Here is a 26,723-nt window from a genome sequence, read left to right on the forward strand (position 1 = left end):
TCTGACTCTTTGCAACCCCATGGACTGCAGCACACCAGGTTTCCTTGTCCTTCACTATCTCCCATAGTTTGCTCAAGCTTATGTCCATTGAGTTGGTGATACCTTCAAACCATCTCATCTTCTGTCACTCCCTTCTCCTCCTGTCTTCAATCTTTCCCAGCATCAGGATCTTTTCCAATGAGTTGGCTCTTTGCATTAGGTGGCTAAAGTTTTTGAGCTTCAGCTTCAGCATCAGTCCTTCCAATGAACATTCAGGGTTGATTGCCTTTAAGATTGACTAATTTGATCCCCTTGCAGTCCAAGGGACTCTCAAGAGCCTTCTCCAATGCTGCAATTCAAAGGCATCAATTCTTCAGTGCTCAGGCTGCTTTATGGTCCAACTCTTACATCCATACGTGACTACTGGAAAAACCATAGATTTGACTACATAGATCTTTGTCGGCAAAGTGATGTCTTTGCTTTTTAATGTGCTGGCTAGGTTAGTCATAGCTTTTCTTCCAAGGAGCAAACGTCTTTTAATTTTGTGGCTGAAGTCACTGTCTGCAGTGATTTTGGAGCCCAAGAAAATAAAGTCTTGTTACTGCTTCCTCTTTTCCCTCTTCTATTTGCCATGAAGTGTTAGGACTAGATTCCATGATTGTTTTTTGAATATTGAGTTTTAAGACATCTTTTTCACTCTCCTCTTTCACATTCATCAAGAGGCTCTTTAGTTTCTCTTCTGTTTATGCCATTAGGGTGGTATCATCTGCATATCTGAGGTTGTTGATATTTCTCCTGCAATCTTGATTCCAGCTTGTATAGAGTCTTGCCCTCCCTATTAATATTCAAGAATGTTAACACTAAACCCCATCTCAGCACAATATCAAGCTAATGGAATTTCTCCTCTAGGTGTATTTATCATATTCTGCAAATTAAATATTTATCTGAATTGTGAAAAATGACCATGTACTCTCAAGTGAAAGAGTCATCCAAAAGATTATTTCTATTTATTCATGTGGATTCATGACTTCTGATAGAATTCCCAACTGGTGTGCTCCCAGTGGGAAATAAGCATATCAAAATAATGATTCCCCTTATTTCCTGGAGCATCAGGACTTGGGTCGCTTCTTCTGGGTCGACATGTTTCTTGTTGTACACATATCATTGTCTTTGTGCCATGGTGAGACAGAAGTACAGAAGCACTGGCCATGGTAATATGGGCCATCAGATGGGTCTGAAATCCAATCAGATGGGGAGAATTGTGTGTGTAGCTAGGATTAGGCTCAATAAAATTCCTGAGAATGTGGAAGAAAGAAATGAGACTGGCTTCAAGGAAGGGATCTCTGTCTCACACAGAAATCTGCTCCCTCCCTCTTCAGAGTGTTGACTTTTTGCTTGGATACTATTTTTGTCTTCTACAGCTTCTGTTAACAGTTTGAGACAGCTGGCAATAAAAGATTCATACATTCATAAATAAATTTAAATATAAACTCATGCATTGTATATATGTTAATATAATATAATATGTAAAATCCACTATGAAAGTGAAAGTTGCTCAGTTGTGTCCAATTCTCTGTGACCCTGTGGACTATACAGTAAATGGAATTCTCCAGGCTAGAATACTGGAGTGGGTAGCCTTTCCCTTCTCCAGAGAATCTTCCCAACCCAGGGACTGAACCCAGGTATCCCACATTGCAGGCAGATTCTTTACCAGCTGAGCCACAAGGAAAGCCCAATATCCACTATAAGGCTGTATAGGGTATGACTTGTAAATAGAAATAAAGCTCTTATAAAAAGCCTATTTGAATTGCTTCAGAATTAAGGAGCATGAAATCTGAAGGACCTAATTTAGGAGCTTTTGAGAGCAACAGTTACAAGTTTTTAATAGGGACTCAGGGAAAAAGTATTGGCACAGCTCAGGTGGAGCCCTTCATTTTGATCTTACCTCTTCTTCCTAGGTTATCTGCCATGCTGGGTTGGTCATAAAAGGCCCTCACCTGGGGAGAGCCAGGCTGTTGAAACTGGTGAATATTGTCCAATAAAATAATGTGTCTATGAAAAAGCTGTAATTTGGATTTTTTATAATTGACGTTTCAGATCTTTTTTCCTGACAACTACTGATGGCAAACCTAGTGACTTGACTTAAGATCACACACAGAAGGAAGGACCCCTCCCCATGAGAAAAAGGTATAGCAAGGTGTGATGCATTAGTTAATCCTATGGCTGTAAGAAATTGTTCAACTGAAAATATAATAGAAGGGAGGTTAGACAGACCTATATTTTTCCACTTATGATTGAAATTTGTTCCTTCAGATTCCATGCTTTTCACTCTGAATTTTATATTGACACCACAGCAGATGGGAAGAAACAGGAAAAGCAAATGTCTCTATTCAAATAATGCAGTTTGATTCACAAGGGCTCCTGGACACAGAGTCACAGTTCTGGATATTTCCTTCTCCTTTCAGGCTTCCCTGCAAACAACTGTGTCTCTGAGATTCCCAGAGTACAGATTATTCCTGTCTTTCTTCATGACCTGCAGTACCTTCCTGGGAAAATTTAGGACAACTGCTTACCCTCCTAGCTTATCATTTTCTTACCTATAAATGGAAATGAAAGTTCTTGCTTTTCTCATTCACAAATGGTTGTGAAGATCATCTGAGAAAACTTATATGGAAGAGCTGTGAAATGATAACCCAAGTCTCTGTGATATAGGCATTACTCTGCTAATGCATCCACCAAAGACATGCTGGGAACAGCTGCCCTGGGCAACAAAGTGTGGAGGCCCTGGGTTGGTGAGCAGGGGTGCTGGTTCTAAGAGGACACAGAACACCTGGTGCTAACTTGGACAAGCCATTTGACCTTCCCAGCCCAGCTCCCTTTTGGTCAAAATTTCCAGGAATTGTGATTGCTACCCCAAATTATTCATGTCATTCTCTGTTTCTCTGGCCTGTGAAATTCAGTTGTTAATCTCTTCTTCAAAGTTTCAATAAAGGATTCCCATGTTCTTCCCTGTGTTTCCCCAGTGCCTTGTGCAGATCACCATGGAATTGTATCCATCTGAGATCATAAACTCTGGAGGCATTGGCCCAAACTCTGTGAATCTGCATATCCTCAACTTTTGACCCCTTTTCATAGCAGGCTAGATACTAAGATAGATACTACACATAGATACTAAGTGCTGGTTGCATTCCTATCACCTGAAACTTTTCACCAGGGTATCATACTTTTCCTGATAAATATGTATGTCTAAATCAGCATCAATCAATGATTTGGGCTTCTATTCTACCTGCTGTGTTTGTAGACCAAGATCATTTCCCAAGATAAAATCACCTCATGGAACGATGTGATGCTCAAGTGAATGATTATGGAACTCTTACCACAGTGCTGTGCATAGAGTAAACACCTGGTAAATGGCACCCCCTGTTGTTATAATCACTACTCCTTAAAATAGTCATCTTTATCATAATGTTAAAAAATTTAATGTATATCCAGAGGATAAAACAAACAAACAAACAAAAAAAACTATTCATGATTTAAAGTTGTTTATTATGAAAATTCTTCCCCAGATTTCTAGGAAATACCAAAAACTGGTTTTATCACATTTCTCTTCTTTTGTCTGTTCTTTATTGGGCATGCTGATGAGCTCTGAAATTCCTTAAATAAGGTATTTAGAAGAAAAATTTAAGATAAATTAGGAGGCTCAAATAAGTAAAAATAATTTTCCTGGACAATAAATAGTTGGTGGTATGTTGGGAACAAGCTTAAGTATGTCCTAATGGCTCATGATGTAGACTCTCTGGCTCCATGGCTCAGGCTTTGTTTCCATCAAGCTCCTTTTCCTTTCCCTGTGCCTCAGTGTTTCCATCTGTAAAATGAAATAATACTAGTACTTGATTGGGCTATTGTGAGAAGTAATAAGCTAATACATGTCAAGTATTAAATGTGTAGCCCTGTACGGAGTCAGCACTCAGTAAATGTTAACTATGGATAGAAAACCAGCAAAGAAAAAATTTCCACTTTAAAAGTCGCATTTGCATCTTTTCCTCCTTTACTGGACACTAACTTTGTAATTAACCACTTCTTTATCCTTACCTGGGTAACTGAGGCTTCCGGTTTCCTTATCTGTGATGCCTGCTCATTCATCTCTAGTAATACCTACTGACTCATGATACTTTAGGGTTCGAGTCCTAGTCTCTCTGAACGTCAAATATTCTCTTATCTATTAAAATTAGTAATTCCTACCTTATAGACTACAAAGTGTATTAAAAGAGCTAATACCTAGAAGATTCTTAAGGTTTTGGGCACACAGCAATCATGTAATAAAGCTTCCCAGGTGGCTAGTGGTAAAGAATTCGCCTGGCAATGTAGGAGATGCAGGAGGCCCATTTGATTCTTAGGTAGGGAAGATCCCCTGGAGGAGGAAATGGCAACCCACTCCAGTACTCTTGCTTGGAAAATTCCATGGAGAGAGGTGCCTGGAGGGCTGCAGTTCATGCAATCACAAAGAGTCAGACACAACTAAGCAACTGAGCACACACACATAATCTTGCAATAAATATCATTAGAACCACCTATAATTTTATTTGTTTGGATGGCAAAGCTTTCTCTACTATTTCAATACATCTTTCAGGAAAAGAAGTTTAATCACAATAAAATAGTCTATTAAAGTTTATTTTTGAAAAGAGTCCTTGACAAAGAGGCTCCTACATCTATTTTTCACTCTTCTAGACATTTCTACAAGTGATTGGTGTGGTGGTTGTGGTGGTGGTGGTGATTCCTTGGATTGCTATACCTGTGATTCCCCTTGGCGTCATTTTCTTTTTTCTTCGGCGGTATTTCTTAGAGACGTCACGAGATGTGAAACGCCTGGAATGTTCAAGTGAGTACTGGGACTCTCAGGTTGGGATGGCAATGCAGGTTGGCTGCATTTATACCATAATTAACCACACCCCTGAAAACCTGCAGACTATATCTTTTTTAAAAAAATTTCTCCCTAAGTCAGCGTTGCTGCTGCTGCTGCTAAGTCGCTTCAGTTGTGTCCGACTCTTTGCGACCCCATAGATGGCAGCCGACCAGGCTCCCCTGTTCCTGGGATTCTCCAGGCAAGAATACTGGAGTGGGTTGTCATTTCCTTCTCCAATGCATGAAAGTGAAAAGTGAAAGTGAAGTCGCTCAGTCGTGTCCAACTCTTAGCGACCCCATGGATTGCAGCCTAGCAGGCTCCTCTGTCCATGGGATTTTTCCAGGCAAGAGTACTGGAATGGGTTGCCATTGCCTTCTCCGCATGACAGTCTACTGCTACTGCTAAGTCACTTCAGTCGTGTCCGACTCTGTACGACCCCATAGACAGCAGCCCACCAGGCTCCCCCGTCCCTGGGATTCTCCAGGCAAGAATACTGGAGTGGGTTGTCATTTCCTTCTCCTAAGTCAGCATTAGGTAATTATATATTATGGGCCCTGTGAGTCAGTGTGACCCTTAAGCCAAGTTAAGCTGGTAGCAGGTCACCTGCAGCTTTGCATTTTAGCACAAGGACAAATGTGGACAGGGGCCATTTCTGTCTTGTTCATGACATCCTTCTGAACACAGAACAGCCACCCAGTAAACAGTGTTCCAAAAAATTATATGTTTCATCATGTTGGTACTATTGTAGAAGGAAAATAGGGAATTTTTCTTCCCTTAAAGTTACTAGAAATGACAAGGAAAGGCAAATATTAAGAAAAGGAAAGGAAGCATCAGGAAATGTACTCATATGTCAGAGGTGATAGTTTTAGAAAATACATTCTTTCACATACTCCTAAGATGGTAATTAAGTTGTAGTTGTTAAATGTATTGAAAAGATAAGCCCTGTTATTTCCAGGTTTGCTCTTTATCATCACCAGTATTTGAGCTGATGTCACACTGTAGTCAGCCCTCCCCAAGGCTGTTCATATAAATGGTGCTGGAAATAATCCCTTCAGGAGGACCCAAGATGAGGATCTGTTTAGTAGACTTTTAGTTTATAACTCCATTCAGCTTCCTAGTTTTAGAATAATGAGGAACATTATTTTATGATTAATCATTCTATTCTTCAGGTTATCAGTTCAGTTCAGTCACGCAGTCGTGTCCGACTCTTGCGACCCCATGAATTACAGCACACCAGGCCTCCCAGTCCATCACCAACTCCCGGAGTTCACTCAAACTCACGTCCATCGAGTCGGTGATGCCATCCAGCCATCTCATCCTCTGTCATCCCCTTCTCCTTCTGCCGCCAATCCCTCCCAGCATCAGAGTCTTTTCCAATGAGTCAACTCTTCGCATGAGGTGTCCAAAGTATTGGAGTTTCAGCTTTAGCATCATTCCTTCCAAAGAACACCCAGGACTGATCTCCCTTAGAATGGGCTGGTTGGATCTCCTTGCAGTCCAAGGGACTCTCAAGAGTTTTTTCCAACACCACAGTTCAAAAGCATCAATTCTTCAGTGCTCAGCTTTCTTCACAGTCCAACTCTCACATCCATACATGACCACTGGAAAAACAGCCTTGACTAGATGGACCTTTGTTGGCAAAGTAATGTCCCCGCTTTTGAATATGCTATCTAGGTTGGTCCTGGAATAACTTTCCTTCCAAGGAGTAAGCGTCTTTTAATTTCATGGCTACAATCACCATCTACAGTGATTTTGGAGCCCCCAAAATAAAGTCTGACACTGTTTCCACTGTTTCCCCATCTATTTCTCATGAAGTGATGGGGCCAGATGACATGATCTTCGTTTTCTGAATGTTGAGCTTTATGCCAACATTTTCACTCTCCTCTTTCAGTTTCATCAAGAAGCTTTTTAGTTCCTATTCACTTTCTGCCATAAGGGTGGTATCATCTGCATATCTGAGGTTATTGATATTTCTCCTGGCAATCTTGATTCCAGCTTGTGCTTCATCCAGCCCAGCACTTCTCATGATGTACTCTGCATATAAGTTAAATAAGCAGGGTGACAATATTCAGCCTTGATGTACTCCTTTTCCTATTTGGAACCAGTCTGTTGTTCCATGTCCAGTTCTAACTGTTGCTTCCTGACCTGCATACAGGTTTCTCAAGAGGCAGGTCAGGTGGTCTGGTATTCCCATCTCTTTCAGAATTTTCCACAGTTTATTGTGATCCACACAGTCAAAGGCTTTGGCATAATCAATAAAACAGAAATAGATGTTTTTCTGGAATTCTCTTGCTTTTTCGATGATCCACCAGATGTTGGCAATTTGATCTCTGGTTCCTCTGCCTTTTCTAAAACCAGCTTGAACATCTGGAAGTTCACAGTTCACATATTGCTGAAGCCTAGCTTGAAGAATTTTGAGCATTACTTTACTAGTGTGTGAGATGAGTGCAATTGTGTGGTAGTTTGAGCATTCTTTGGCATTGCCTTTCTTTGGGATTGGAAGGAAAACTGACCTTTTCCAGTCCTGTGGCCACTGCTGAGTTTTCCGAATTTGCTGGCATATTGAGTGCAGCACTTTCACAGCATCATCTTTCAGGATTTGAAATACCTCAACTGGAATTCCATCACCTCCACTAGCTTTGTTCGTAGTGATGCTTTCTAAGGCCCACTTGACTTCACATCCCAAGGTGTCTGGCTCTAGGTGAGTGATCACAGCATTGTGATTATCTTGGTCGTGAAGAGCTTTTTTTGTACAGTTCTTCTGTGTATTCTTGTCACCTCTTCTTAATATCTTCTGCTTCTGTTAGGTCCATACCATTTCTGTCCTTTATCAAACCCATCTTTGCATGAAATGTTCCCTTGGTATCTCTAATTTTCTTGAAGAGATCTCTAGTCTTTTCCATTCTGCTGTTTTCCTCTATTTCTTTGTATTGATCGCGGAGGAAGACTTTCTTATCTCTCCTTGCTATTCTTTGGAACTCTGCATTCAGATGCTTATATCTTTCCTTTTCTCCTTTGCTTTTTGCTTCTCTTCTTTTCACAGCTATTTGTAAGCCCTCCCCAGACAGCTATTTTGCTTTTTTGCATTTCTTTTCCATGGGGATGGTCTTGGTGTACTGTCTCCTGTACAATGTCAGGAACGTCATTCCATAGCTCATCAGGCACTCTATCAGATCTCGTCCCTTAAATCTGTTTCTCACGTCCACTGTATAATCATAAGGGATTTGATTTAGGTCATACCTGAATGGTCTAGTGGTTTTCCCTACTTTCTTCAATTTAAGTCTGAATTTGGCAGTAAGGAGTTCATGATCTGAGCCACAGTGTAATCACAGAGGATGAAATAATCCAGAACTTATCTCATCATTGATGCACAGACGTATTTCATCAATATTAAAACAAATAATTATAATGAAAGTAGAATTGTTAAATATTTTTAAAGAAGGTATAAGGACAGAAAATAAAGGAAGATGTTTGTGTCAGAAACCTTAACTAAGGATATTTATTGCAATTTAATACCAACTTAACTCTACAAACCCAGCCAAGAAGAAAAACATATTGAGTCTCATTCTTCTCTGTATCTAGTATGTGGAAAAATCTAAGTTAATCAAGACAAAGGACTTTTGGCGGTGAAATGTGTGTGTTTCATTTTTAATAATAAACTCTTGAGAGGCATTCATCCTGTGTATTTGCATAAAGTACACTTGGTGTCATAAATGCTGTAGAAAATTTCAGCCAAGAGAACCAGCTAAACTCCCATGAGGTCTGGGTTTTGTGAGGTGTTTGATTGGATTATGGAGCAGTAGAGTTCAGATGTGTGTGATATTTTGCTGATGTGATTCCATAGGATGGTAAGACCTGGGAAAACAGAATAGAAGTGATGAGCTCCATACAGTCTTTTGTGTAGACAGGGCTTCAATCATTTTATGATTTGAAGTCAGTCATCAAATGGAGTCATTCAATAGTCTTGTTCAAAGCAGGTAGTTCCATTCAAAGAGGGATTGCTCCAGAAGGAATGTTTTTCAGAAATTTTTGCCTGGAGCGTGGGTCACTTCCCATCCGCATGGAAGTGGAGAAAAGGGCAACTTCTGAGGCCCTTTTCAAAAAGCAGTACAGGATTTCACCTGTAGAGTCTGAGAACTTTTTGGCCCCATCCCTGTGGAGTATTTGGATTTTTTGCAACCTCATAGGCTGCAACAATGTTAGACAGTAAATTCAATCCAGATACCCCTCTTCCACACCTCAGGTAACCAAATGAGATGGCCTGTTGATTAGAACATTTATGTTCTCTCTCTAGGTTGTTGGTCTGTGCCATAAATAATGATACCACTTTTTTCTCTATGCAGTGACTAATCGTTTATCTTAAGGCCACTGCTGGAGCCACCAGGAAAAAGACATCTGATCGCTGTAACCAGAAAGCATAAGCCTACTTCATTCCTGTGTTCTGAAAAACTGCTAAAATGCTGAGGTTTATATTCAGATCAAGCTGCCTACCTTTCTGGAGTATTATGTTGAATTTTGTCCTCTTAGTGACAAATCTGCAGCTGATCATAATGGTTTTTCATTTTTATAGAACTGAGCATAACTATAATTCAAAACCAGGATGGCACTTCTTTGCGTTTCTCTAGCCAAATCTATTCATTTGGCAGTGCCTGAATTATGAATCTGTATCAAATCCTATCTATAAGGATTCTGTGACCAACTAGCAATGTCTGCCAGGGACATTGTAAAGGGAGGCTTAGCACATGTGCCACATTTATTCAGATCATGAATCCTCAAGTCTGCTGTTTTAAGGCATTTTCATGCTGGATTCCCTGGGACTTTATTCAACCTAAGGTGCTTAGCATGATGTATGGTAATGGCTAAGGCTGTTGGATATTAGCTAAGTAAGATTTGAGGGTTTTCTGAAGGTAAACAAAGTCTGGAGCAAAGTGCATTTAGTCACACATGGACATCTTTAAACCTGATTATTCTCCCTCTGAGACACTGCTGTTGTGATTAAAAACACAGCCTTGGAAATAAGACAGAATTGGGTCTGACACTCAGCTCTACCACTTAGGTGAGTTAATTTACTTAATCTTGGGCAGGAAGTGCTCTTAATTCCTCGGTCTGGTTTTTCCTCTGTCACAGGTATACTAATACCTGCCTTCTGGGGCTCTCAGGATTTCTTGAATTGAAGCTTGTAAAAAACTTGCTGTGCTGTGCTGTGCTTAGTTGCTCAGTCATATTGACTTTTTGTGACCCCATGGACTGTAGCTACCAGGCGCCTCTGTCCATAGGGATTCCAGTCAAGAATACTGGAGTGGGTTGCCATGCCCTCCTACGGGGGATCTTCCCAACCCAGGGACTGAATCAAGGTTTCCTGCCTTGCAGGTGGATTCTTTACCATTTGAGCCACCAGAGAAGCCCATGAACGCTTGAATGGGTAGCCTATCCCTTCTCCAGGGGATCTTCACAACCCAAGAATTAAACCATGGTCTCTTGCATTGCAGGCAAATTCTTTATCAGCTGAGCTGCCAGGGAAGCCCCAAAGTATTTGGTAGTGACTACCAAAGGCACCAGAACTTTGAACATGAGGCTATTTAAAATTTTTTATTTATTTGTTTTTGGTTGTGCTATGTCTTCATTGGTATGTGGGCTTTTCTCTAGTTGTGGTATGGGGGCTTCTTACTGTGATGGCTTCTTTTGTTGAGGGGACACAGGCTCTATGAGGCTTGGGCTTCTAGCTTGTGAGCTCAGTATTTGTGGCTCTGAGGCTCGAGAGCACAGTCTCAATAATAATTGTGCATGAGTTTATTTGCTTTTTGGCATGTGGGATCTTCCCAGATCAGGGATTGAGCCCTTGTCTCCTGCACTGGCAGCAAGATTCTCATCCACAGAGCCACCAGGGAAGTCCAAATGTGAAGGAATTAAGAACATAGTAACAACTGGCAGTTCTCACATAGGTGAATGATAACCTGCAGCAAGGCTGCCACCCTGGGGTTTTTTCATGTGGTTTCCTGCCCCCGCCCCCAGCCCAGGGAAGATCTGCAGTCCAGGTGGAATGTGTCCCCAAGTGTCCTCAGGGTTGTGGAGACACAGCCGTATGTCATGTAAACTGTAGGTTACATGCGTCTATGACTTCTGACTGATGTCATGGCTGTTTTATAGTCTGCTTCAGGATCGTGGGCTCAGTCTTTATGGGGGAAAGGGTGTTATGTTGGGCAAGGTAAGACCAGAGCCTTGACATCCCCTCTCCTCATGTACTAGTTAATTTTCTTTGCAGACCCTCCGGTTCCCTCATTCTGGCATCCTGCTCACCCCTAGTGGGGTTTGAAAGAAACAGGATAGATTTTCACAGGTCAGCATTCCCTCTGGCCCACTGTAACTCTTGGGTATGAGGTGAGGTAGGTGATGGAGTGTTTTCTTCCCTGGTGTTCAAGGCTGAGATGACATCTAGTTTCTAAAATCAACCCCATCCTCCATCCCTGCTGGAGAGAATCAGCTGCACTTTGATCTCCTGGTGAGGGAGGCCATGCTGAAGAGTTCGTTCCAGGACTCTCCCTGGGGGGACAGGCATGCCTACTTCCTGCTCAGAAGCCTTGTTTGTGATGAATAGTGTTGATGTCACATTTGCTCTGGAAATCACGGCCTGGTTCTAGTGAGTTTTCTGTGTTCTCTGGAGTTGGACTCTTGACATCCTCCTGACAGTGTGATGGGCCCAGAATTCACCTGTGTCATCGCTGTGAGCCCCCTGCTTCCAGAATAATTGAGTTCTGGGGTCTGGTTGGGACACCTACTGGGAATGCAGAAAAGGCCTGAAGAGAGTTCTTAGCCTTTGTTATTTGGAGCATGAGCTCAGCCTTAAAAGTGCTGTTAAAAGTTTATATTGCTATTTTAAAAGTGTAAAGTTAAAGCTAAAATAAATACAATTAAATGTTACTCAATAGAATAAGGGTTTCCCAGGTGGTGCTAGTGGTAACAAACTCACCTACCAATGCAGGAGACTAAAGAGATGCCGGTTTGATCCCTGGGTTGGGAAGATCCCCAGGAGGAGGGCACAGCAATCCTCTCCAGTATTCTTGCCTGGGGAATCCCATGGACAGAGAAGCCTGGTGAACTGCGGTCTATAGGATTGCAGAGTCAGACATGATTGAAGCAACTTGCCATGCAATAGAATGGAGAGAGAGAACAGTGTGGATGCTGAAGTAAGACCACAGACATGTCCTTGGAAGGTCAGAAACACCATTGAACCACTTTAGGCTCTTTGCCTGAATTAGACACAAAGGGAAATGTTATATCATGTCCTGTTTCAAAGAAGGTTTTTTCCTTACAGCAATATTACAGCTGAGGGTCCCTAACAGTTAGGTTCCTGGTCAGATGTCCCAGGCAGGAAAGAGTCCCACTCAGGGCTGAGTGGATGGTCAGCTAGGACCCAGCCCAGGCTGTCCTCCCCCCAGCACAGGGCTTCCCACCCTCTCTGAGCTCCAGTGTCTCAGAGAAGGAAGCCTGCTCCTTCCTTTCTTATATGATAGATCCAGGAATAATAAGCACAAGAGGAGTTCTGTGTCTTTGCCCATTTATACCCTGCCCCCCTACAGCCACTCCACCCCCGTGGAGCCTGTGTGTATGTCGATAATGACTGAACTGTCACCCAGACAGGCATTTGGATGCCAGGCTAAGGAGTGAAAACCTGAAAATAATTTGGAGTTTCTCCCCTTTGATTCTTTCCCCATCATTTTATATAATTTTTGAGGCCTCCTGCAAGATAAGCGACCTTAACTTCCCCTAAATGCCCAGATTTTACTAACAGGTCTTTTTAGGAGATGTACAAGTAAGAAAGTGATGTCAGCATTTCCTGCTGATACAGCACAAGTTATTACTCACCCCAGACAGAGATCACAGGCTCACTATCTGCCTCTAACAGCAGCAGGTTACAGCCTCATTCATGGTGGAAATGAGAACTGTAAGGGTCCTCCCTGGCTGGCAGCCTGCAGCCCACCTATTCCCTGATGGGCAGGTGCCTAACCCTGGTGCTTGTGGTCAATGGCCTCTTAGAGAAGATGGCAGGAAATGAATGGTCAGTGAAGGGACACCAGACCCCAAACCCACATGAAGTCACTCAAAGAGAATGATCACTAAGGGCACAGTTAGGTTTTATAAGGTATGTGAGTATCACATGCCACAGTGACCTCCAAATGCCAGAAAAAGCATTGAGCAGGTAGTTTTAAAAACCTGGATTAGATTCCCAGAGCAGAAGTCAAGACCATTCAGAGACACCTGGCTAAGCAAGTCCTGTGGGCACAAGAGCGGTACAGTACCAGGTGTTCTGTGACCCGTGCAGAGACACCTGGTGCAGGTGCAGGGAGAGTCCCAGGATGGGGGAGATGGCAGACTGTCTGCTCCTCTTACTCATCTTGCTCCTGTCCTATGTCTGGCTCTGGTTCAGCGTAGGGGATGTACTGGCTCTATCCTGGCTCTTAGGTTACTCATCTAAGTTGGAGACAGCACACAGATAGCTCACCAAAATTCAGTGTGGTAAGAACTCTCAAAGAGAATTAAATTTAAAAATGTTATTGAGTTGGGACTACCCTGCTCATCCAGCATTTAAGAATCTGCCCCAATGCAGGGGACTTAGTCTTGATCCCTGATTGGTGAACTAGGATCATATATGTCACAGGGCAACTAATCCTGTGTGCCACAACTAGAGAGCCCATGTGCTGCAACTACTGAGCCCATGAGCTCTAGAGCCTGTGATCTAAAATAATGGAAGCCCATGCACTGCAACTAAAGAACGCTTGCATGCCGCAATGAAGATCCAGTGCAGTCAAAGAAAATGCTATTGAATCAAAAGTTTGTGAACAGTTTCCACCCAGAGAGATGTCAGTGAAGAATTTGGAGAGAGGCCATGTTTGAGGATTGTGATGAATGAGCTAGTAAAGAGTTTCAGTATCTAAATCTAGGTCAGGTTTGAATTTGGTTAAAGATAGATTCAAGCTTCCCTGGTGGCTCAGCGGTAAAGAATCAGCCTGCACTGCAGGAGCCACAAGAGACACGGGTTCGATTTTTGGGTTGGGAAGATCCCCTGGAAAAGGGTATGGCAACCCACTCCAGTATTCTTGCCTAGAGAAACCTCTGTACAGAGGAGCCTGGTGGGCAAGTCCATAGGGTCGTGAAGAGTCAGACACAACTGAAAAGACTTAACATGCATGCACAAAGATAGATTTAAAGAGAATCTTTCATTTCTAGGTTGTTAAGGTAAAGCTTGACGTGAGCAGAAGTTTGAGCGGCACATGGAGAATTCTCTCCAGAAAGGGCATCATCCCTTCCTCCCCAGGCAGCCCAACCAGGAATTCTAGTGCACTGTTTGGCAGAACGTGCAATCACAGCACACGGGAGGCTATGGGTTTCTTTGCAGCCAGCCTCCTTGACTTTGTCTGTCGTGTGTCTGTCTCTGCTTCCCCAGCACAGAGCCCAGTGTTTTCCCATTTAGCATCTTCTCTCCAAGGACTCTGGACCATCCGGGCGTACAAAGCTGAGCAGAGGTTTCAGGAACTGTTCGACTCACACCAGGACTTGCATTCAGGTCTGTGAGTTTCTGGAGATGATTTCAAAGGATGGGATGTGCTGTCGTCTGAGGCCTGACCTCCCTCTCAGGTGGTCTTGCTGGCCAGCACCTCTCTCTGTGCTGCCCCATGTTCCCCTTTGCACACCTGCCTCCCCCACCCCTTCCTCTCAGAACCCCGTCTGTGCTCCCCTTTTCCCCCTTCTCCCCAGACTGACTTCCATTGTCCTTCCATCACGGAGTCCTATAGCTTTCTGTCCCTTTAGGACAGAAGTCAGTATACTTTTTTTTTCAAACAATAGATAGTAAATATTTTAGACTTTGTGTGCCATTCTATCTCTGTTGTAACTTATCAACTTTGCTGTTGTAACACAAAAACAGGCAAAGATAATATATCAGCAAAAGCACATGACTGTGTTCCAATAAAACTTTATTTACAAAAGCAGGTGATGGCCATTCTTGGCCCACAGGCTATTGTTTGTCAACTCTCTTTTCAGAGCATGCAGGGCAGCAGATTTCATTGAGGTAAATCATTATCTAATTAACAGATTTTTAACTCACTTGGTTAATATTCTGAATATTGGTAATATTTTTCTCTAAGTAGAAATTTCAGAATTCCCTCTAGATCTGTAAAATCCTGGCCCATCTCTCCAATCTTTATTGTATCTTAAAGATAAAATGGCATTTTGAAAGTCACATGCAGATCCAGTTAGCTCATGGTTGTATAGACGCTGGCTCCTAAGAATAAACACTGTGCAGGGCATGTAGTAAGCGTGGAGGTGCTGGAAACAGCGTGTGAGCTGTGCTCTCTGCTGTCAGAAAGCTGGGAACAGTTGCTCCTGAGAAAGGATGAGCCTCATGTCAAGGCCTAGCACTGTAGGAAATGCACCAATGAAACCATTTTTCCATTTTCTCCATTGTGATCATATTACTGTTTATAACCTGTGAGTTGAATTTTTTTCTTATTGAAGTATAGTTGATAAACAGTAGTATGTTAGTTTCAGATGTACAGCAAAATGATTCAGTTTTATATGTGCATTTTTTTCAGATAATTTCCTATCATAAATTATTACAAGTTATTAAATATAGTTCCACAGAGCCCCTGGCTTGATTCTTCTGTGTCCCATATTATCTGGTATCAAAACAGCTTTTTGGAACCTTCATGTTCCTTGGGTGTATAACTTTGCCACCCTACTTTGTGTAAAAATCTTCTGTAGCTCAACTGAGCAAAATGGTCTTTCTTGTTCAAAGCAGTTAACATGGTTTTTCTAACTTATTCATTATGCTTATTATGGTTCACAAATCCAGAGGCCTGGTTCTTGCTTTTGACTATAACCCGATGGTTCTCTTTGCGTCTGGATATCATCTATTTAATCTTCATCTGTCTTGTTGACTTTGGGTCCCTGCTTCTTTCACAAAGTAAGTATGGGTGTAAATAACTATTTATGGTGTGATTAAAATTTATAGCTGTATTTATAGTTATTATATTAAACTCTTGCTGCCTTGTCTAACAAGTACAGTTTGGTTCTAATGAATTGTATTAAAGCATTTGCAGCATGTGATTCCACAGTGTGGCCCATGTAGAGAGGTCGTTTGGTCTTGTTGGGACCTTTTATTCTTTTCTCTTTCTTTGAATGAGTTGATGTCTACTCAGCGATAGCAAGCTGACCTTAGAAATTTCCTGGTAGTGTTTAGTAGTTGGATGGAGAGAACCAAATTTGCCATAAAGCTTTTTGTCCAAGTTAGGACTTTAGATTTTGGCTTTAGGGCTACTTGGGTGTCTTGGTTGTAGGTGCTTGGTGCACGAGGATGAGAAATATTCTCTGTAGCAAAGGACACCATCCTCATCGCTGTTTGGGTACCAGATGAGCACGTGTTGGTGTAAATGTCATGAATTTACCAGCCCTAAATATTCTATAAGAATAATATTGAATCACAGTCTTTAATATGGAACAATGAGAATTTTATTTTAGTTTTAAAAGCACTGGCTTTTAGAAATCATTGCCTTGTTTTTCATGGTTTCCAACTATGGTTGCATTGGACATAGAAAGTGACATTGCTTGATTGTTCTTGAAACCACAATGACAAAAGTCTTAATAATAACATTATTCCTCATTGTCTACTGTATATTGACAATGTTGAGATTAAGTTCATTTAAGTCTTTCTGAATTCATAGTGGTTTTAATTTTTGGGGAGGGAGGTTTTAATTGTATTGTGGACTCAATCAAATGATAGTAAAAGCATAAGTAATATTGTCATTATATGTTAATGATTTAAATATTATAAAGGAGTTATCTTAATAAAGTGATAGAAGGAACTGGCCTCAAGGTCAAAAACAGGACTGACTTTTTTCCCCCCTCTTCTTCCTCATTTAGCTTTGAATGTCGGGCAGCTTGGCCTGATACTGTCCTATGCCCTCAACGTCATGGTGGTGTTCCCATGGTGCATCAGGCTAAGCGTTGAAGTTGAGAATATGGTGATGTTTATCTTAACATTCTTAACCTTGTACTACTTCTTGCCATTAAAAAGTGTAAAAGGAATTCTTATGTAAAATATTAAAACTTGTTTTTACATCTAGCTTACAGAGGTTTTTATATCCTCCTCCATCTGTTTAAAGCTAATGTAAAAAAATATATCTTTTACTCAGTCTTATGTGTGCCATGTCAGCAGGTTTTTATTCATCACAAACTGTCTTCAAATGTAATAAATGTCTCTGTAGGAGGGAGGTTCTGAAATGTTGGAGAGAATATAAACCAGTTTGGGGAGAGGTTGTTTATTATTGTTTCTTAACTGGTAATTGCTCATTATTGGTAAAAGAAGAATTCAATATTTTGTAGTTCTTTGTTTAATTGATAGATATCTGTCCCTGCCTCATTTTAGCATTTATTCTTGTATGTGTTAAACACCTGAGTATGCTGCTATCCCTCCTTTTTGGTAGAATAAGCCACCTCTCTGAATGTGCTGTCAAAGATAAGTTATTTTTGTTTAGGAGGCCTTGGTCAGTATTTAAATTATATTCTCCTTTGAGTATTGCATATTGTCCCAAAGAGAGAAAAACAATAAAAATGCAATATTTGCATTTCTCTCTTCTAATAGAGTAGAAAGTGAGAAATTATTAAAATGAGGTTTGATGACCATCCAGTTCTACTCCTCTGTAACACGTGGCCCTTTTATAACCACTGATTAGTGTTCATATATATTCTTTTCTTTGACAAAATTCTTTTTATTTAGATATGGAAAGTGAATAAATAAAATCTTTGCATTCATTTATCTAATTCTTTTAGTTTTAATAAAATGCTGAAGGAAGCAGCCCTAAGTGAAACTGTTATAGGATGATGAATAAGTTTGCAAATCATCAAAGGAGTCATCACACTCCTACTTCAGTCCTTCACAGATACTAAGACCTGGAATATTCTTAACCATAAAAAAAGCAGATATAAAGATATAAAAACAGAACACCTTATTTACAGTCTCTGAACGTCCATAAATAAAACCTTCAGCTCCTAACCCACATGATGTCATATATGTTTCAGATGATTTCAGTAGAAAGAGTGATAGAATATACAGAGCTTGAGCAAGAAGCACCCTGGGAACTCGAGTTTCGTCCACCACCAGACTGGCCCAACAATGGAATGATTGCCTTGAGCGATGTGAACTTCAAGTACAGCTCAGATGGGCCTCTGGTATTGAAGGATCTGACAACAGACATTAAACCAGGAGAAAAGGTTTGTTTAAGCCATTTGCCTCTTTAAAAGTCAGCTGAAGATTTAGTGCCACATCTGTTGTTGACTTTCTTGTGTGTGTTGGGGAGACTCTTTGTTCTTCATGGGTGCAGATTAGATCAGTGACACCACAGGTGAATCTCTCTTGAAAACTGACCAGGGGATGGGGATCCCAGTATTTCTTTCCCTGTGTTGTGAACTCCCTCATGGTGGTTGGAGGGTCCTGAGCTCCTGAACTATAACTTAGCCTGACCCAGGACACTATATTGACACCTGATTATTCATGTGGATTCTGAGAAGTCAGCCTTGACTCACTGTTTCTTAACTCTCCAATATCTCCTTTTTTCCCCATCCATTCTTCTTTGTATTTCTGAAATCTTCTCTTCTTCCTCTGATGCCCTTCAGCTATGGCCTCCTCCTCTGTTCTTTCAGCCTTCCCGTAGACTTGTCCTCCATTAACCCACACTTGACTGTCATCCTCCTGCCCTGCGCCCACAGACTGCTTCTTTCTTAAGCACAGATCTGATCCTTACTGGACTGCGCGAGCTGCTGTTGGAACCATAGGGCAGCCCTAGATCCATTCTAGCAGGGATTGTGTGGCCAGCTCAGAGCCACCAGAGAAGAGCCCAGAATCAGTCAGGGGTGAAAAACCAGAGCCCTCCATGGAGGCAGAGTTCGGAGACTCAATCAGAGTTGATGAAAGCAAACCAAGAGGAGCAGGGAAGATTCCAGGTGGAAGATGGCAGAAAGACTTGTGACCTGGTCCTGTCAGCACCCATGTTTGCAAGTGATGTTCCTTTTCCATGCATCTTGAGGCCCTCAGCTGGGACCAGGGCAGAGTCTTGAAGAACAGACTAAACCAGAACAGACAAGGCAGTAGGCATCTCTTCCCCACCTACCTCTCCAGCCTCAAGTCCTCATGTTCACACACTCCCCAACACTCAGGTTGTGTGTAGATTCTCCTAAAGTACCACATCCTCCCTGCTTCCCATGTGCACACACGGCCCTCTCTACTTCAGAGACCCTTCCCCTCTGTCATCTTCTGGTTAAAGCCTCCTCATTTTCTGAGTTAATTCTAATGTGTCTGCTTCGCAATTCCTCCTAATGTTGTATACCCTTAAGATAGCATTTATTGTACACGTGTGTACAAGTATCCATCAACAGGTGAATAGATAAATAAAATGTTACTCACTCACTCTCCCAGCCAGCAGTCCCTCAGCACCCTCCCTGTGCCCTGCAGAATGCCATTTTCTGAGGAACAGAGCTAAAAATAAGATTCTCCCTGATCCATACAATGTAATATTATTCAGCCTTAAAAAGGAAGGAATTTCTGACCCATGGATAAACCTTGAGTACATCATACTAAATGAAATATGCCAGACACACAAGAAAAAAATACTATATAATTCTACTTTTATGGGGTTCCTAGAATAGTCAAATTCCTAAACACAGAAAGTAGAATGATGGTCACCAAGGTAAGAAGGATGGGAAGTAGGGAGTTATTGTTTAATGAGTATAGAATTTAAGTTCTACAAGACAAAGAATAAAAGGCAAAAAATATTCTGGAGGTTTGTTGCACAACAATATGAAAACTTAAGACTAAGCTGTCAATTTAAATATAGTTAAACTGGCAAAGTGTATGTTATATGTATTTTACCACAATTAAAATAAAAGAAAGCATCGTCACATGCTTTGTAATTTTGAGTCTATATCCCAGAATACCCTAAGGCTTCTAAAGATCAGGGAACATCTTATTTTTAGCTCTGTTCCCCAGAAAGTGTTCTGCAGGGCACACAGAGTGCTGAGGGACTGCTGGCTGCGAGGTTGAGTGAATAATACATGGATGAGTGCAACCAGTAACCAAAACATGCACACAGGGCAACTCATTGTAAGTAACCAGTTTCCTAGATGTGTTAAATACTTTAGGAACTGCTGTTTAAATCTCTATCTACCTCAGACCCACCTAGTGGACCATAGCCATATTTAATGAATGATACCCTTGTGACTCTGTGTGATGCTATGGACTGCATCCCTCCAGGCTCCTCTGGTCATGGGATTTTCCAGGCAAAAATACTAGAATGGTTTGCCATTTCCTTCTCTAGGGGGTCTTCCCAACCCAGGGATCGAACAGAGGTCTCTTACCTCTACTTGCATTGGCAGGAGGATTCTTTACCACTAGCGCCACCTGGGAAGCCCTTGTGACATGAAAGAATATTAAATTTAATGCCCAAATGATATCCAGGGCCTGGAGGAGGACATGGCAACCTAGTTCAGTATTCTTGCCAGGAAAATCCCCATGTACAGAGGAACCAGGCGGGCTACAGTCCAGAGAGCAGCTTCAGTTAGTCACATGGCAAAAGCTTGCTCCTAAGTATTTCCAGTTTCAGTGTAGGTTGGGAAAATAGTAATTGTACCTCATGATGCAATCCTGTCCTTAAAATCACCATAGGTGATGTTTGCTTACTAGCAGTTAAGTATGTCCATCAGATTTCTCATCATAAACATAATTCTGTCAATTTGCTCCTGTCTTAAATTTTGCCCAAAGACATCAAATATGAATTATCTATATCTTAGGGACATAACATATTTGTATTCTTCTACCTTAAAATTCTCAAATCATAGGACTATCTGAGCTTCTAAAATGTTTGAGGGATGATTGAATCTGGAGACTGAGTTAATAACTTCAGTTACTTGACTTTTGATTTGTGTCATGGTCCACTCACAGTATCACCATTAGTTTCATTTCTGTGTTTAAAGATTATAACAGGCAGCATGTTCATGAGGTGATTTCACACCACCTGTGTACATCCTCAGGTTTCCTCTCCTGCTCACTTGTCCCAGGCCCCGTCACTCCTGGATACCCTTTTGTGTTGGATTTGATTGACTGAGGTTGCTGGGAGTGAGCCAGACCAGCAGAAATTGGGCTTTATTCTCTCCCTCATTTCCTCTGCTGTCCCAATTCCTGGAAGTTAGGGTAAATGGGAAAAATTAATAGGTATTATGCTGGTTTCTAATTTATAGAAGAAATAGCAAGCAAAAAATGAGGTAAATAGCACCTTAGGCTTCCTGCGTAGATATTGAACCTGGGTTGAGTTTTTCATTTAGATGATTTGATGGTTTATTTATAATTTTAGAGAGTCCTAGGCTATTTTAAAGCATTTTTCAGCTCTAGAGGTAGATTGATATTGGTTTGTTATATTTTTTTCTTGCTCAGAGTTATTACTTAGATAATACATTTTAATAGATGCTTACTAGACCTTGATATAATGTACAAATATGTTAGTTTCCTACATTTTCTCCTTGTTTTTTTCCTCAGCAACTCCTCTCCCCACTCCCAAATTGTCCCACTTTCTTTACCAGCTTCCTAATTCCTCATGACTCAGACTGTGGTGCCACGGTCAACAGCACCTGCATCTCCTGGAGCTTCTTAGAGACGAAGAATCCCATTCTCATCCAGACTTCTTGACTCAGCATCAAATTTGAACAAGACCTCCTAGTAAAGTCCTTTCTCTCCCATAGACAGTGTTTGATGACTCATAACCCATAATTTCCATGAAACATTCTTTGACAGTTTGAAATTGAGCTCATGAATCACCCAAACCCCTCTTGTGTCTGAGCATGAGACTCTAGAAAGTTCTGTATCACCTACCACCCTACAGATTCATATTTATATTCTGCAAATCATGCCTTTACATTATAATCTAAGACTGTGTGATTCCACTGCATTTCTTTGCATCTTTTCAGTGAGTCTGTCTTCATTACAGGCAGTTTTCATCCTGCTCCAGCCTTCCCCACACCAGCCTCCTGCAGGGACTGGAGGGATTTCCCACAGGCTCAGTCCTGCCTGGACCTAGAATCAGAGACAGCCCTGCACAGCAGTGTATGTGCAGCTCTTTCACCACCTAATGGGATCAAAAATGAGTCTTGCTGCCCTAAGCAGTGCCTGCGGTCTGTTTGGCCTGTTTCCTGGGAAACCTTATGTCCCACTTAGCTGCAGGGTTCTCCCCCAGCCCATCTGTAGGTGCTGGTTTTTCATGCTTACAGCCTGCCCACCTGATCTCAGTCATTCTCTTTGTTCAGAGATTTTGTCCTTCTTGTCCCACCCACTACTTTATAGTCACCCGTATCCATAACTTGCTTAAACTCTCTGGCCATAGGGTCTCCATGTTAGGTCTGTTCCTTTAACTGTAGTTACACCTCTCCCCACTTTCTCTGTTCTAGTTAGCCAGAGGGACATAATAGGGAGTCATGCCAACCAGGTGATAAAGAGGCCATCAGCAGAATGGAAAAGAACTTGACATATGTGGAATGAGTCCCATCCTTGCACTTAAAAACTTTATTATTTCAGGTGGACTAGTTAATCTAACTAAGCTTTGATCGTCTCTTTTGCAAAATGGAGGTGACAGGACCTAATCTCTAAGGTAGTTGTACAACTTAAACAACATAACATACATAAAACACCCAGCATGGAGATCAGCATGCAGTACATGCTTGGACAAAGATAGCTGTCATTTTCATAAGGTGTAAAATGACCATAACCACTTATGCTTTACTTATAAACTATCTCATGAAAATGAGCTTAGCCATTTGCAATTGTATTTATGGCTATAGAATCCTTATGCTGTGTCTGTTTCTCTGTCCAGCTTATCACATTCCTAGACAATATAGTAATAGATCTTTCATACATTTCTCCAGCCTGAGTTAAAAACTTCAGCTCCCTACAGAAGCCTCTTTTGCACAGGACACCATAGGTAATACAAAGGCAAATCCAATGCAGATCCTACTGTCAACATATACAGTCCAGTTGAAGAATAAGAAAAAGGCTGTATTAACTTTGTAAGAACTTTTATGGAAGTTTATTAAAAGATGGTATAACATCTGTTAGGGTTTAAACAAACCCCCATGAGGGGAGAAGTACAGAATTTCCAAGGAATTACACAGGTAAGAGAGGCTTTAGTGACTTGTGGTTAGAATTTTAGCAGGTGGAAATGTATATGAAAGTCATTCCAGTAAGTGGGACATAAGCAAAACATGATGCTCTGATTCTGTGAATGAAGACTTAGGCACCTAGTATTCAGTTAAGTGAACTATCAGATGTATAACACACTTTCATGTCCAACTCCACAACTACCTAGTGACCCCAAGGAAACTGACTCATAGACGTGAAGAATGGAGAGGTCAGATATCCTGGGGTGGAGCAATGGGCACAGAACCGGCCTTCGTGAGGTTAATCTGAGAAGTGAGAGCATGTGCACCAGAGTGGGCAGACGTGAGAGGCAGGGAGACAGGAACTCTTGTGCCTCCAGGAAGATGTCCTGGGAATGTGATACCACATTTTGAAATCAAACTGATGTAAATTAAAACTAAGTTATAACACATGGGTTTGTGAATGTGCAGGGAAACAGCTGAAAGTAGAAATTGCTATCATATTTCTGGAGGTAGTTTGGCAGTACTTAAGAGTCTACTTTAAAAATGTTCATACCTGTTTCTTGGCAATTCCACATATGAGAACTTAAGAAAATACTGACAGTTGTTTGCAAAGATTTGGCTTCAAGGATATTTAACACACAGTTATTTATAATAGCAAAATATTAGAGACTGCCTAAATATTCACCAATAGGGGGTTTATTAAATAAATTATCACACATACTATAATATTATATAGTCATTAAAATAAATATTTTTAGTGAATATTAAATGAAAACAAATTGCAATATGTTCATATCTCTTTTTTTAATGAGTTTTTGTCTTCAACATACACACACATAGACACACAGACATCCAGAAAGAAAATACATCAGTATCTTAGGAATGGATTTATTGGCGTGCAGGGGTGATGACTAGTATTTATTTACTTTCTAGATTTATTTGCATTGATTATGATTAACAAAAAGATTTGTTTGGTTTTTTAAAAGCTAACACAGCCTGTTACTCACATAATGATTATGGTCATTAAAATAAGGGATTGAGTCATGAAACATTGCAGGTATAGAATCTGTAGGCCTTGGTACCATGCTGGAATCAGGGAAAACTGGAAATAAAGTGGACAGTTGAGCCTGGGAAAGAAGTAATGAGATTAAAGTAGGAAAGTCAGAAGAAGTGGCTGTTTTGTGGGGGCATTTGATGTTAATCATGTGGAGTTCAATGTATCAGTATGGAAATAGATCCGGGGGCAGATGTCAACAAGTTGGTGTGGTTGTCAGAGACCAAACCTGGCCTGGTTGGAAAAACAAAAAGGAGCAGTTGTAAAGCTGAGGTAAGACTGTTTCCAAGTACCTTTGGATTTAGGAATGTAAAATTACCGATATTGGTGACATTCCCCACAGGCACTTAGCAAAACCCTTTGGTGACCTGGTAAAGACTTCCAGACATAGCTTTGAAAACTGAACGGTAGAAATAGCCCAGGGCAGATTTTCTTTGAGTTGCCTTTTTCTTACTCTTCTTTTTGGAGTTTGTAGTTTATAGTCCTGCTCACACACATTCTTACAACACAGTTCTCACCTATGTCCCGATATGTTTTGATTCACATATGAGAACACCCAGAAATACAGGGATACCTGGTTTTATTGTGCTTGACTGATACTGCATTTTTTGCAAATTGAACGTTTGTGGCAACCCTGCCTCAAACTTGTGGATAAGTACCATTTTCCCTACAGAATTTGCTAATTTCATGTCTTTCGGTCACATTTTGATAATTCTCCCAATATTTCAAACTTATTATATTATTATATTTGTTATGATCTGTGATCAATGATCTTTTATGTTGCTGCTATAATTTGCCAGAGGCTCAGTTGATAGTTAGCATTTTTAAACAATAAAGTTTTTTTAAATTAAGATACTAATACTGTTTTTTAAGATGTAACACTATTCTCACATGACAGAATATAGTATAGCATACCATGACTGAGTGACTGAACTGAACTGAACTGAACTTTTATATAGATGGGAAAACTAAAAAAGTGTGACTTGTTTTATTGCAATACTTATGTTATTGCAGTGGTCTGGAACTGAACCTGCCATGTTACCCAGATCAGCCTGTACAGAGAATATATGAGCTATTCATGTATGCAGAAGAACCTACCTATATGCAGAAAATGACCCATCAGTGTTAAAAAAATTAAGATAGAAAATTGGCTACAAAGATAAATCAACTAAAGCTACTTTTCTTACATGTAATCTCTCTAAAGATAAATTCCTTTTTGAAGTGCCATTATTGATCTTATAGGTTAAGCTTTGGAATTTTGAAGGTATTCAAATGAGAAAATATGTAAGGTTCCCAGAATATAATCAGTGCTCAGAAAGATTTAATTCTTCTCTGTTTAAAGCTGTGAATTTTCAATACTGGATGCTTGGGGCTGGTGCACTGGGACAACCCAGAGGGTTGGTACAGGGAGGGAGGAGGGAGGAGTGTTCAGGATGGGGAACACGTGTATACCTGTGGCGGATTCATGTTGATATATGGCAAAACCAATACAATATTGTAAAGTTAAAAAATAAAATAAAAAAATAAAAATTTACTAACTGAATTAATTTACAAATGATTGAAAGCATGTCTTATGCGCATCATCAATTCAAATTCCTAAATAGAGAGAAAATCATCTTTTGAGAAGCTCTCACTAAGGAATCTGCAGTTATGCAAGCTCATTGCTATAAAAAAGCCAGTTTCTGCATACCTGCTTTTATTTATTTTTATTGAAGTATAGTTGATTTACAATGTTGTATTACTTTCAGGTGTATAGCAAGGGGATTCAGATGTATAGATTCTTTTTCCATATAGATTATTACAAAATACTGAGTATAGTTCCTTATGCTATATGGTGAAGTGAAGTTGCTCAGTCATGTCCTACTCTTTGTGACTCCATGAACTGTAGCCCACCAGGTTCCTCCATCCGTGGGATTTTTCCAGGCAAGGGTACTGGAGTGGGTTGCCATTTCCTTCTCCAGGGGATCCTCCCGACACAGGGATTGAATCCGGGTCTCCCACATTGTAGCCAGATGCTTTACCATCTGAACCACCAGGGAAGCTATAGGGTAGGACCTTTTTATTTTATATATGGTAATGTGTATGCGCTATGCTATATTTAGTCACTCAGTTGTGTCTGACTCTGAGACCCCATGATCTGTAGCCCGCTAGGCTCCTCTGTCCATGGGGATTCTCCAGGCAGGAATACTAGAGTGGGTTTCCATGCCTTCCTCCAGAAGAAGTGTGTATATGTTACTCCAAAATTCCTAATTTATTCCCCACCACTTTCCCCTTTGGTAACCATAAATTTGTTTTCTATGTCTGTGAGTCTCTTTCTGTTTTGTAAATAAGTTCATTTGTATCATTTTTTTAAGATTCCACATGTAAGTGATAACATGATATTTTCTTTGCCTTTGTCTGATTTACTTCACTTACTATAATCTCTTGGTCCATCCATGTTGCTGCAAATGGTAACATTTCATGACTTTTTATGGCTGAGTAGTATTCCCTTTGGAGAAGGAAATGGCAACCCACCCCAGTGTTCTTGCCTGGAGAATCCCAGGGATGGGGGAGCCTGGTGGGCTGCCGTCTATGGGGTCGCACAGAGTCGGACAC

At 40.9% G+C, this 26,723-nt stretch overlaps 1 protein-coding gene across 1 annotated transcript in view; it reads left to right on the plus strand.

Moving 5' to 3' along the window:
• The window catches only part of LOC133258057 (ATP-binding cassette sub-family C member 4-like), a 395,899-nt gene that overhangs the window by 289,417 nt on the left and 79,759 nt on the right, over positions 1–26,723 (plus strand). The window contains exons 23-27 of the mRNA XM_061434396.1: positions 4,708–4,858; positions 14,325–14,444; positions 15,732–15,842; positions 16,799–16,899; positions 17,957–18,148. Coding sequence (XP_061290380.1) covers positions 4,708–4,858; positions 14,325–14,444; positions 15,732–15,842; positions 16,799–16,899; positions 17,957–18,148 — 675 coding nt within the window. The remainder of the gene's footprint in view (positions 1–4,707; positions 4,859–14,324; positions 14,445–15,731; positions 15,843–16,798; positions 16,900–17,956; positions 18,149–26,723) is intronic.

The sequence above is a fragment of the Bos javanicus genome, chromosome 12 (assembly GCF_032452875.1).
Source record: "Bos javanicus breed banteng chromosome 12, ARS-OSU_banteng_1.0, whole genome shotgun sequence".
Taxonomy (NCBI): Eukaryota; Metazoa; Chordata; class Mammalia; order Artiodactyla; family Bovidae; genus Bos; species Bos javanicus.